The sequence below is a fragment of the Sander lucioperca genome, chromosome 2 (assembly GCF_008315115.2).
Source record: "Sander lucioperca isolate FBNREF2018 chromosome 2, SLUC_FBN_1.2, whole genome shotgun sequence".
In the NCBI taxonomy this organism is placed as follows: domain Eukaryota; kingdom Metazoa; phylum Chordata; class Actinopteri; order Perciformes; family Percidae; genus Sander; species Sander lucioperca.
In genome coordinates this window covers 36373135-36385387 of record NC_050174.1, presented here as the reverse complement: position 1 = coordinate 36385387, position 12253 = coordinate 36373135, and the positions used below count along the sequence as shown (strand labels likewise).

The following is a 12253-nucleotide window of genomic DNA, read 5'->3' as shown; positions in this document are numbered from 1 at the left end:
GCAAATCATTTTGAGTAAAGGAGTCCAGAATTAAATCTTTGGGATTTTTCCTTAAAGGTGCTCTAAGCGATGTCACACGTTTTTTAGGCTACAACATTTTTTGTCACATACAGCAAACATCTCCTCATTATCCGCTAGTTGCCTGTCCCCAGAACACACTGTAAAAACATGTAAAACGCGGTCTCTGTAGACAGTAGAGATGGTCCAATACCATTTTTTGCTTCCCGATACTGATTCTGATACCTGAACTTGCGTATCGGTCGATACCGAGTGCCGATACCAGTGTGTCATATATTTTATTATGTTTTAACAACTGTATACTACTATCCCTGTATGGATGTGATATGATGTATAACAGCTGTATACTACTATCCCTGTATGGATGTGATATGATGTATAACAGGTGTATACTAATAACCCTGTATGGATGTGATATGATTTCTATCTTTGTTGTCAGTCTGGCTCAGGTTAAACTCTTTGTGAAACAACAATGAACGCCCCAGAACTTTCTTTTATTATGCAGTTTGATAGTCAGTTATAACGGAAGAAGAACATAAATAAACTACTTTAACGTAGATTATCTTTAGGGCTTTATTACGTGGTATCAGATTGGTGCATAAACTCCAGTACTTCCCGATATCGATACCAGCGTTTTAGGCAGTATCGGAGCCGATACCGATATTGGTATTGGCTCATCTCTAGTAGACAGTTCAGGTTCTACAAATGGCAACAAAAACAAACTGGGCCAACCTGCACCACCAAACATAACAAACAGCGTTCCAGCCAATAACCGACAAGAAGGATTTGGGGGTTGGGGGGTTAGTGCGCGGAAGGGAGGGGGAGGGGACGGGATGAGGAGGAGGGAGGGGCGAGCTAGCCTCCGTTTTGTTTGACAATACTTCGAACGTCAACGAGAAGTGACATCACCCAACATCGCTTAGAGCACCTTTAAATCAAAACCTTTTTCTTAGGACAAGAAAAGCTTCCTGGACTCTTCTCATGACCCTTTAGGGAATTGCCAGCTCCTTTTTGTAAGGCTATACGAGGTGCCGAATTGATTTTCCATTACTGAAACCTGCCCCAACTACACCTGCTGATAATGCATTCCTCTGACTAACAATATACTAATCCTGCTCAAGTCATTTTCCCAGTTTGTGCCCCGTGCACTTGCACCATAAGCATGCACTTGCATTTGTGACCAATTACCATGTTAGTAAGTAGCAGTAGAAAGTAAAGGATTTTGGGGTGGAGTTATTTGGACCCACTACTGCAGAGAGGGGTTTAATCATGCCAGTGTTGTGGTTGTGGGTTCCCAGGGGTAATTAAAACCCCAACACTCCCTGGATTCACTTATCAGTGGATGTTTTTAGCGTTTCCATGGTAACTGTTTGCCCTTCCACCCCCAGATGGTCTCAGATGCTGGATAATGATTGGGCTTTCTTAGAATCAATAAAGGCCTCCTGGCCTTGGGAGATGTGTTTATGTTAGAGGACTAAATGAATTCCTGTAAAGCATTCATTTGCTTTCTTTTCTCCTCATATGTATCCGGCTGAATTTCTTTGGCTATGGCAAATTGGATTTGAATTATGTAGAAAAACAAAAGGGTTTGTGTCTGTTTCTTTCAATTCTATTTCACTCCTTTTATTGCCAAAGCAGTACGCGCTATAAAAGATGGACACGAAATGCATACATCTAAACTAATGACTATTATGCGTAATGATCAGCATCTGTAAAAATGAGTAGCAGTACCAACATTGAGAACAAAAAGTGAGGCCAACTCAATCAAATGAGTCAAATTAAATTAAACATTCTCTCGGTTCAGCTCACTTGTTCTATCTGTTCACATCCCATTTAAACTCAAATGTACTCTCTGTTTTGGTTTATTATTGCAATCTTGTTTGACTTTGTTTCATAATTCCATTTATTCTAATTGGGAATAAGAAACTGTGTTGAAATTGATTACATTAAACTGACAGGGGTTCTATTTCTGTCTCACCCTTTTCATCTCAGACTGAAGAGATTGTAGTCAGTGAACTAAGAGGAAGGAACCATTCTGTGCCTTTCACCCTAATTAGAGAAAAGGGAACATACGGGACTGTGACAGTGAACTTCCAGGTGAGAGGACAACGCACTGCACACAACAACCAGCACACCTGAGACACTGTGCTTTGTAGTATTCAAGAAGGCCTGCCGATGTGTCTACATCCCTGTGTCCCCTTCTCTTGGTTAGATCTCTGAAGGTCCAAACCCTGCCATTGAGGACCTCAGTCCAGACAGAGGGAACATCACCATTCCTGTGGGACAGGCTGTAGTGCACTTCAGTATCCTCATCCAGGATGACCAGGTATTGAACAAACTCCTCATTTAAAGCTAATCCGTATATGCGACCACATGTCCCATATGTGGATTAGCTTGTGCTAAACATTCGCTCTATCTGTTCCTCCATCATTTTTTTTTGACTTTTTTGATTCTTGGTTAAAGGGATGATATATTTAGAACAATCTATTGTGGCATTTTAAAAGAATATCCAGATTGCCCTGATGGCTTTGCCATTTTTAAAGGTCAAATTGTCTCAAGTTTAAACAGGGTTCCTGCGGGGTCTTAAAAAGTCTAAAATTTAAAAAATCTAAATTTTAGGCCTTAAAAAGTCTTAAATTCGCTATTGTGTTATAGGTCTTAAATAATTTTCAACAGGTCAAAATGTTCCTATCTCCATGTAACGTTACCCTCAATGCTAATTGAAATGTTCCTGCAGCGCTTTAGAATGTATTTTTTTTAATTCTGTGATGTTGTATAAATGAGACCAACATGCAACTTATATTGCAGCCAATCTAGACACTAGTCCTAGAATGCAAATGAGGAAATCGGGGAATTGTTTCAGACGATGTTTCCGGACTCTGACATCTGACTTTTTATGCTGTGATATACTGTAGGTCTCAAATTTCATTCATAATGGTCTTAAAACGGCCTTAAAAAGTCTTAAATTTGACCTGGTGAAACCTGTAGAAACCCTGTTAAAAAGAAAAGCAAGCAGGTTTTTAGAGTTTTGAAACTGCTGCATGCAATGTACAACTGTACCGTGTGTGAATGTGTTTCCCCTTTGTGTGTTGGCCAGATCCCAGAGGATGATGAGGTGTTTTCAGTCAGGCTAACGGGCGTGGCAGGTGGAGCCCTGCTCAGGCCCAACGCCAGCAGTGTCCAGCTTAGAATCCGGCGTAATGACAGCCCACTGCGGTTCTCCCACTCCATCATGGCCGTAGCGGAGTCCGCTGGAGTCATTGCCCTCAATGTGACCCGCGGTCGGTTGACTGAGGATGGGCCACTCGTCGGCTCTGTTGACACCGAGGTTCCTTTCTTTCAATCCAGTTATTTATTTACGTTTGATTGTTATAATAGGGCACAACCCCTTTAATGATATACGTACAGTATACTATATCCAATATGTATACATATATTGATGCAGAAAAAACAAGCATGAGACAAATCCATATAAACCATCTGGACTCAACTGTCTTTAGGTCTCTGTAGATTACATGGTGGTGAGCGGTGGAGGACTGGGCAGCGCCACGCCGGCTGTGGATTTCGTCGACCTACAGCCCGTCAGAACAGTTATTTTCCCTCCATTTGTCTACAAGACCAGCCTGTTGTTCAAAATCACTGACGACACGGTGCCAGAAATCGCAGAATCCTTCCATCTGGTCTTGCTGGAGGAGACCCTCAGAGGAGATGCTGTGCTGGTGTCACCCAACGCTGTGCTAGTGACCATCGAGCCCAATGATAAGCCTCATGGTGTCCTGTCAATCAGCAGCAGCGCAGTCTTTCAGCCAATCAGCATCAATGAAGACCTGACACAGAGGTGGATAAGTTACGAATGCTTCTGAGTGTGTCTGTGATGACATGCGTCATAGTACTATTAGATAGTTCAACTTTTGTGTACTGTATATACTGTCTAAAAGTTTCTGGTGCGCACCAGATAGTTTCTGGTGCGCACCAGATAGTTTCTGGTGCGCACAAGAAAGTATCTTGTGCGCTCCAGAAAGTGTCTTGTGCGCTCCAGAAAGTATCTCGTGCTCACCAGAAAGTATCTCGTGCGCACCAGAAAGTATCTTGTGTGCACCAGAAAGTATCTCGTGTGCGTGTGTTTAACCATCCTTTGTTTGCTCCTCTATCATTTCCCCTAGATTTGAAGGGATTGTTATTGTAAGAAATGGAGGCAGCTATGGCGACGTGTCCGCCAACTGGTCCATCAGTAGAAACTCCAGTGACCGCTCCCCATTGTCGGATGATTTGACGCCTGCAGCAGGGAAAGTGACATTTGCTGCCGGTCAGGTGACAGCTGTGATTCCAGTCTACATTACGGCAGATGATCTACCTGAAGAAGCAGAGGCTTTTGTTTTCAAGCTGCTGCCCAATACTGTAACTGGAAATGCGGAGGTCGACGAACCAATGGAGGTCAGTTTAGAAGAGATCTTCGATAGGCCAATTTGAAATATATATTTATTGTGTTGCTATAATGGATTTGTGGTTCGTAACAGAAAGAGAGAAGAGAGACAGACGCCTGCACTTATTAGGGAACATATCCTCCGGATGTTGTGCATGTGTTGTGCATGTGTGAGTGTTTGTGTGTGACCTACTGTAAGGTACAGTGGCAAACTTGGCACGTTCTGCATAAGTCGACCCCTTAGTGTGTCACTTTGCTCTGTGGGTGTTCCCTTAATGTGGCTGAATCAAAACAAAGCGGAAACAGCAGGCGCGCTCTGTGTGTGGTGTCTGGGTGTTCTGTTTTTAAGAAAGCGTGGGTGAAGTGGTGGCAGGGTTTTTTTTTTTTTTTATAGCTTCCATCTTTGTCCAAGCCTCTTGGCCATGTGTGAAAGCAATGGGCAGATCTAAGTCTTGTTTATATTGAAGGCATGAGATGAGACGCATCCAAAAGTCTGCTTTTGGTCACAATGACACACACCAGATCACCACCTCAGGTTGTGAGGTTCTAAGGTCTGTTTGCCATCTGTGCAGAAAGAGTTGGCTCAGGATTAGTACACGACTGTAGCAGTAGGACAAGTTAATCAGCGTTAATTGTTAAGTATGTATCACAGACATTATACTAAGCTGTAAATCGGCTATTGTGAGCACGCCAGGCAACGCAACAGACAAGTGTAGGTTTCAGGAAAATGAATGAGCCTCAGTTCAAATGCTCATAAAAACTACTCTAGCAGACTTAGCAGAGTTAATTAAAGAGGATGCCTCTCTAAAGTTAGCGCAGGGCTCTTTTTTACTACTTTCAGTCTCACTTGTTTTCTTTCCTCTCGCTGTTCCTCACCTCTGCTTTCTTCTTCTTGTGACCTAAGAGGCAGTCTTAGTAACACAAAAATAACAGGATGCACAACACAGTCCTCCAAAGGATGATTAATGTGGGCTTAATTGCAATTATCCACACACACACACACACACACACACACACACACACACACACACACAAGATCAATGACCTTCCTCCTCACTACCCAGGGGATTGCACCCAGCCCGGAGGTGCTCTCTCATAAGGCCCTGACACACCAACCCGATGGCCGACCGTCGGCAGAAAAGGCAGTTGGACTGATCAGTCGGCTCCCCGAGGTCCAAAAAGTGCCTCAGAACACACCGAAGCGACGCATCTTGAGTGTACGTTCTGCGCGTGCGTGAGACGTAATACGTCTCCATAACAGCAGGCGGCACTAATCTGTATTGTCGACCAAAAAATTAAAACCAGAAATGATGAACGCGTCACGTGGGTCTGGCTTCTCCAGCCTATAGTAGTGGCGGCTTGTTCGAAATACCATCTCGTATTATACGAAAATAGTTCACTGAAACGTGTTTTTGAAAACATTTTAAGCGAGAAATAGGCCGTGCAGTTGTTGCTGAATCTGTCTTCATTTCAGATCAACAAAGCTCAGTTTAAAAGATTTTCGTCAGATTTTGAGAGGCGTCCGTCACTCATCCCGCGCGTCATTTCCGGGTTAGCACTCCACCAATCAGATTGGTCATTGAGTCCGACTGCCCGCCCTCCGACCCAGCAAGTCAGGTCGGCCAAAATGAAGGCCGACGGCACGGAACACACCGAACAGACTCGAGTCACTGACCTCGCCAGAGAGATTATCGGGTTGGTGTGTCAGGGCCTATAGCAGTGCAGCTAAGGCCCTTCTGTCAAACTCCCATTCAAAGATCCCATTCTCTTCCATGGCAAAGTATATAAAGCCAATTGTACTAATTTTAAATATGAACATATTATAATGTCAATCATTATTAGTTTCAAAGCATTCATTTCATTGATGGAGCTTCACCGGACGTGCCAGATGGTTTGTTAAAACAGAAACATCTGAGAAGCCGTCATTGGAAACTGTTTAGAAAAGGGCAAGGCACTTATATGCCAATACCTGGCAGGTGATTGGATGAACCATCCGTCTTCTCACGTCTGCCACACATCTTAACCACACCCGTAGCTGCCAGTAGCATCTCACATTGGTGTGGTAAGCTGCTGTTTGGACACAAACGCGTTTACTTGGAGCCTGACAAGATGGATTCTCATGTGATATGTGATCCCGCGTTTCTCGCGTGATTTTGTGATATCGCGAGAATCCAGCTGCCGTGCAAGGTAAGGGTTAATATGCAGACTAACTAACTGACAAACTAACTAACAGGAAACTGTGAGGGACTTTTTGAGGCAATACATAGCAAAGTTAAAGTTATTCAACATAACTATACCCAATCCCAGTCCCAAACTAAGTTTTGTGTTTCACGCAAGATGTGATGCGTAGAATATATGTGTTTTTGATCTTTCTCTCATCAGTCAAAATGTAACATATGCCCACTCCTCCTTTCTTTTGCTGACTTGTTAATTTTATTCGTACTCTTCGTCTGGTCTTCCTCCGCTCTGCCCCCAGATGGTGTTCTACATCCAGGACAGTGACGATGTCTATGGGCGTTTTGGGTTTGACCCAGCAAAAGAGCAAAGCATCCAGAGCCAACCTGAGAGCCGTTTCCTGTCGCTCAATTTCCTGCGAGACGGTGGCACACTGGGCAATGTGTCTATGACGCTTACGGCCCTCTACATTCCTGCAGGCCCGATAGACCCAGCACTGGCCCGTGACCAGGTTCTGAATGTTAGCAGGTCCGTTAATGTGGTGTTTTCCCGTCAACGGACGGTCCACGTCACACTGCCAATCAGGAATGATGCTTTTCTGCAGAATGGAGCTCATTTCCTAATACAGGTAAGAAGACTGGAAACAAGCTACAGAGCAGTGGTGGGATGTAACTAAGTACTTTTACTCAAGTACTGTAGTTAAGTACAAATTTGAGGTACTTGTTACTTTCTACTACTACACAGCTACATTTCAGAGAGAAATATTGTACTTTTTACTCCACTACATTAGTCTGACAGCTTTAGTTACTAGTTACTTTAAAAGTTCAGCTTTTAGTACACAAAACACATGTAGTTTATATAAAGTAAAAATACCATGCTTTAATATAAATTAAACTACCCAACAATTTACAAGTCCAGCTGAAATGATTAGCAGATTAAACAGAACAGTTTGGATCGTTTCCAGTTTCTAAAATGTGAGGATTTTTCGGCATTGAGTACTTTTACTTTCAATACTTTAGGTACATTTTCCTGATGATACTTATATACTTTTACTCAAGTAACATTTTCAAAGCAGGACTTTTACTTGTAACGGAGTATTTTCATAGTGTTTTATCAGTAGTAAGGATCTGAATACTTCTTCCACCACTGGTAAAGAGCAACACATACTGTAAGTGACACACGTGGATGAAATAAATACATTTTTATATATATTTCACTTTGAATGACATTATATTTTTTAAGGTTGTAATCCAGGCAACATTTTGCTTGCACGCCCAAAAATGTGCTCTCTCTGTTTGCGTGTGCACTTGTGGCCAAATCAGTGCCATCCAAACTTTAAGTGCCTCATTTGCATGTGTGAACGGTTTGACACTGGCACTCAAAACCTGGCATGTTGCTATGGGATTTGCCCGACTGTCCAAACTAACAACACCACCTAGTTTTTAAAGCAAGCAAAAATAAAAAGCCTCCTTCACATTCTGTAGACCCATAATCACGTCACACACTTACAGTCAAACACATACATGCACAAACAGAAAAGAAAGGGAATGGAGCATTGACCGGTCATTCAATACAACTGTAAGAGCGACAAAATGGAAATAACCACATGGTTAAGACAGAGCTGTAGCTGCCTTTTTGAGCCTTATATTCATTGAGTTGTTTCCTCTATTTCCCCTAGTTGAATTCACTGGAGCTGCTTGATATCAACCCCCCGATTCACTCAAACAGCCCCAGGTTTGGAGGAGCTCTAAACCTGACGTTAACTGTAACCCCTGATATTGCTAACGGGGAAATCGGCTTTACGAGTAACACCACAGTGGTGGTTTATGAACCGGAGGACAGCAATACCAGCACAGTAAGACATGAGCCCTATTTTTTAGCAGTTGTACATTCAAATAGTATCAGTTCTGTGATTGCTTCTTTTAACTTTTTTTTTTTTTTTTTTTTTAGAATTTTGAGTTTTCTTTTGTTTTTTTTAAGTCAGACTTAAAAATTCCAAAAGTCGGAGTTTAAAGTCAGAGTTCACACTTTAATCTCAGAACTCAAATACATTTTTCACATGTGGCCCTAATCCTCTTCCGTAAACAGCATATAACTATATATATATATTTTTTTTACTTTATGCTGTTTAAATTCTAATGTTCAATTGTTAGAGATCTTAATTTGGATCAAAACTACTCAGTTGTCGCATAGTCTAAATTTAATAAATTAACCACCGCTGTAAAAGAAAAAGATATGTTTACTATTTTGCCACTGTAACTAACTGAGAAGAGTCTCTAATTACTGACTTTATAGCCACCATGCTGCTAGTCAGAAAACTTGCCTTATCCTTGCCAACTCTAATCTGTGTTCAGACAGTGATTTTTCTGTACGTGCATACAGTCTGTATGGGTGGTTAATTTGAATGATGTCTGGTGCTGTAGGTAACCCTTCCCCTGCGACGTGATGGGACAGACGGTCGGGCTGTAGTTTTCTGGAGTCTTCAGCCAATTGGAAGCAATCGTGTCGATATAACTGTTAAAGACTTGGAGCCCCTCAGTGGCTCTGTGGTCTTCCTCTCCGGGCAGAGTGATGCTTCCATCAGCTTCACCATCATGGCTGACGATATCCCAGAAGTCAACGAGACCTTGCTGCTCACTCTGGATAGGTACGGATATTTAAACTCCGAAGAAAAGTTATCGTTAACCAACATAATAATTGTTCATTTAGTTAATTATCATTAAGGCGTATTAGACCCTTCTGATCTGCCCATAAACACAGCTGTAATATAATAACCTTTTGCGGTGAGTGTGAAGCTGATATTATGTAATGTTTTAGATCCAACTTATACAACAAGTCCAGTGGAATTGGGAGGCTGAGTGGGTGCTATCTCATCCTCCTGTGGTTTTCTGGAGATATTTTTGTGTGTGTTTGTGGTAGTGGTTTGGGGGTGGGTTCATCTGTTAGTCAGTGTTCTGATGAGAATGGCCGCTCTCTTTCCTTCCCACTCCTCCCCCTGCAGGGTGGAGACTGCACGCTTTATAGTGTACTTCGGGTAAGTGGAGAGTGGAATGAACCTGGGCCTTTTGTGTGGCGTGAATCAGGACTTTGTTTTTCAGAGAAGGGCCTACTTCAGGATTTCTGGGGTCTTTGGTTGACGTGGGGATGAGGGGGACTGGGGTGAGGGGGGGAGAGGGGGGTCACTGATGGTGTGAAAAAAAGAGAACCCAAAGGAGAGTGGTTGTTGGGAGCAAATAGAGAGTCTTCTCTATGTGTTGCGCTCTAATTTAACCAGGCTTGATTGTTGTGTACCTCTTTAAAGATGTCAGTGTTTGTATGCATGCAGCGCCTTGGCTGTGTGTTTGGAGTGCCTCATTCTGTCATGTCTTTGTCTCTAATTTACCCGTTATGTGATGCTTACAAATGTTCTCAACATACACACACATACAGACCCCCCCCGTGGAGTAATAAAGATGCAGGCATAGCATTGATTGACATTGTTATTAAAAGTGGTCTAAACAGCAGGACCGCAACATATGGAGCCAATAATGAATGAGCATCACACAATACAAAGGCAAAGGAATGCATTAGAAGTTTAGACTAAAGTCGAGCTGTATTCTTTTTTGATAACATTTCATATTTCAAAAGCTCCAAACACACAACAAAAGAACACGTTTTAAGTAACTTGCATGTCAGAGTTTTCATCTGCTGCACAATGTAGGTGCAACGACTTGGGATAGGTTTCAGTAGTGGTCGTTGCTAATACTGTTTGTGTATTGGTGTGTATGTGTTCTAGGAGTAATGTTGAGAATCAGATCCTGAAAGCTGGCTTCACCAGCAGAGAGATTGTCATCATGGAGAACGATGACCCTGGGGGAGTCTTTGAGTTCTCCCCATTCTCCAGAGGTCCATGGGTCATTAACGTAAGCCTTGAAACTGCAACTTCAAACTATAAGATTGTATCTAAATGTCTTTGTGTAATTAGAATATCTGAGCAGCTGCAAGCAATGTGAAGCGATTGTTACATTAAACTTCACGTTTAATCGCGATTAATCGCATGATTGTTCGTAGTTAACTCGCGATTAATTGCAAATTAATCACACATTTTGTATCTCTTTAAATGTACTTTAAAAGGGATATTTTTCAAGTTTTTAATGTTCAAGTAATTTTTAAGACTCAACATTTACATCGACAGTACATGGAAATAAAAAAATTTAGTCTTGTCCTGAGAACTATCTGGAAAGGCTTTGAGACTGAACTTGCCATTTAAAAGACCCTTTTTGCTTATCAATTTCTGCACAAGGAGGTTTGTTGCTGCTAGCCATCCACGATGTTACTGCTGCATCACTTCCTGATTTCCCAAACTACGCAGCGGCCCGAGGCCCCATTCACAGAACGCGCCTGCGTCTATCGCGTGTCAAAAAAATGAGTGGCGTTAAAAGGAATTTGCGTTCATGCTCGTTATCGCGTTAACTTTGACAGCCCTAAACTCAACATGTTGTTATTTTGTCTGTTGTCTCTGGTTTTGGTCAGATTAATAAACTTTAAACGTACCTACTGTAGGAGGGTGAAGCAGTGGAGCTGCATGTGGTCAGAGCCCAGGGACAGCTGCTGAAACAGCTGGTGCGATATGCTGTCGTGCCTTCAGGCAACACTGAATTCTATGGCGCCACGGGCATCCTGGAGTTTAAACCAGGAGAGAGAGAGGTGGTAGTGGCACTAGTGGCAAGGCCTGATGGGGTGCCTGAGGTAAGAACATGGTCAATTTCAAGTTGATATAACTATTTAAGTCACTACTAAATGAAGTCCTCCCAGTTAATTTTTGTTAAGCTAGTGAAAGAAGTCTTCCAATAGACTTACAGTAGATAATAAGAATTATGCTTTAAACCTGTATTTGCTAAATGAAAACTCTGTGTTTGTGTTTGTGTGTGTGCATGTGTGTGTGTGTGTGTGTGTGTGTGTGTGTGTGCATACAGCTGGACGAGACTTTCTCTGTGGTACTTAGTAGCCACAGCACTCCACCCAGTCGCCTAGGCAACCACAGGGAGGTCAACATCACAGTGCGGAAGAACGACGACCCTTTTGGGGTCATTGAGTTCGCCCAATCAGGACTGACTGTGGCCATCAATGAGAGCAAAGGGGACGTGATGCACCGGGGTACTTAGTAGCTGAAGGAGTCCTTTAGATAATAGTGATACTTTTCCATGTCAATTGGTATCTCATTGACACCTTAGATAGACCTAATTGGAGTGAAACACAGAATGGGGAATGACTGTGATTAAAGGTTGTATTTAAAACCTACCATGTATGTGGTAATGCATGATAAAGAAGTACTTTGGTTAACTTTTAGAGCAGGAAGTTTGGGCCCCACACAGTGATGATGCAGTACGACATTCAATCTGGTCCTAAGAACAAGGAGAAGTGAAAAGCTTCTCTTAGCCTCTAGCGCATTAGTTCTCAACCTGGGGTTCGGGAAAATATCCACAGAGCCGGGAGCACGTTGGACAAGGCTAGATGCTAGCTGCTAAAACTAAAACTAAACTGTTGTTAAAGCAAAGCATTATCTGTTTACATGTTTAAATCAGAGCATTCCTAGAAATCACTCAAAGTCAGCAGGGGGAGGCGTATAAAAACAGCTGTTTGTACCAGTTTGCAGCT

At 42.5% G+C, this 12253-nt stretch overlaps 1 protein-coding gene across 5 annotated transcripts in view; it reads left to right on the top strand.

Annotated features, from left to right (window-relative positions):
• adgrv1 (adhesion G protein-coupled receptor V1) overlaps positions 1 to 12253 on the top strand; it is a 170583-nt gene that overhangs the window by 24013 nt on the left and 134317 nt on the right. For all 5 annotated transcript variants that reach the window (XM_035996730.1, XM_031305029.2, XM_031305028.2 and 2 more), the window contains exons 5-15: positions 2011 to 2115; positions 2231 to 2344; positions 3116 to 3346; positions 3519 to 3856; positions 4182 to 4452; positions 6918 to 7244; positions 8295 to 8471; positions 9040 to 9263; positions 10392 to 10518; positions 11159 to 11344; positions 11572 to 11752. In XM_035996730.1, coding sequence (XP_035852623.1) covers positions 2011 to 2115; positions 2231 to 2344; positions 3116 to 3346; positions 3519 to 3856; positions 4182 to 4452; positions 6918 to 7244; positions 8295 to 8471; positions 9040 to 9263; positions 10392 to 10518; positions 11159 to 11344; positions 11572 to 11752 — 2281 coding nt within the window. The remainder of the gene's footprint in view (positions 1 to 2010; positions 2116 to 2230; positions 2345 to 3115; positions 3347 to 3518; positions 3857 to 4181; positions 4453 to 6917; positions 7245 to 8294; positions 8472 to 9039; positions 9264 to 10391; positions 10519 to 11158; positions 11345 to 11571; positions 11753 to 12253) is intronic.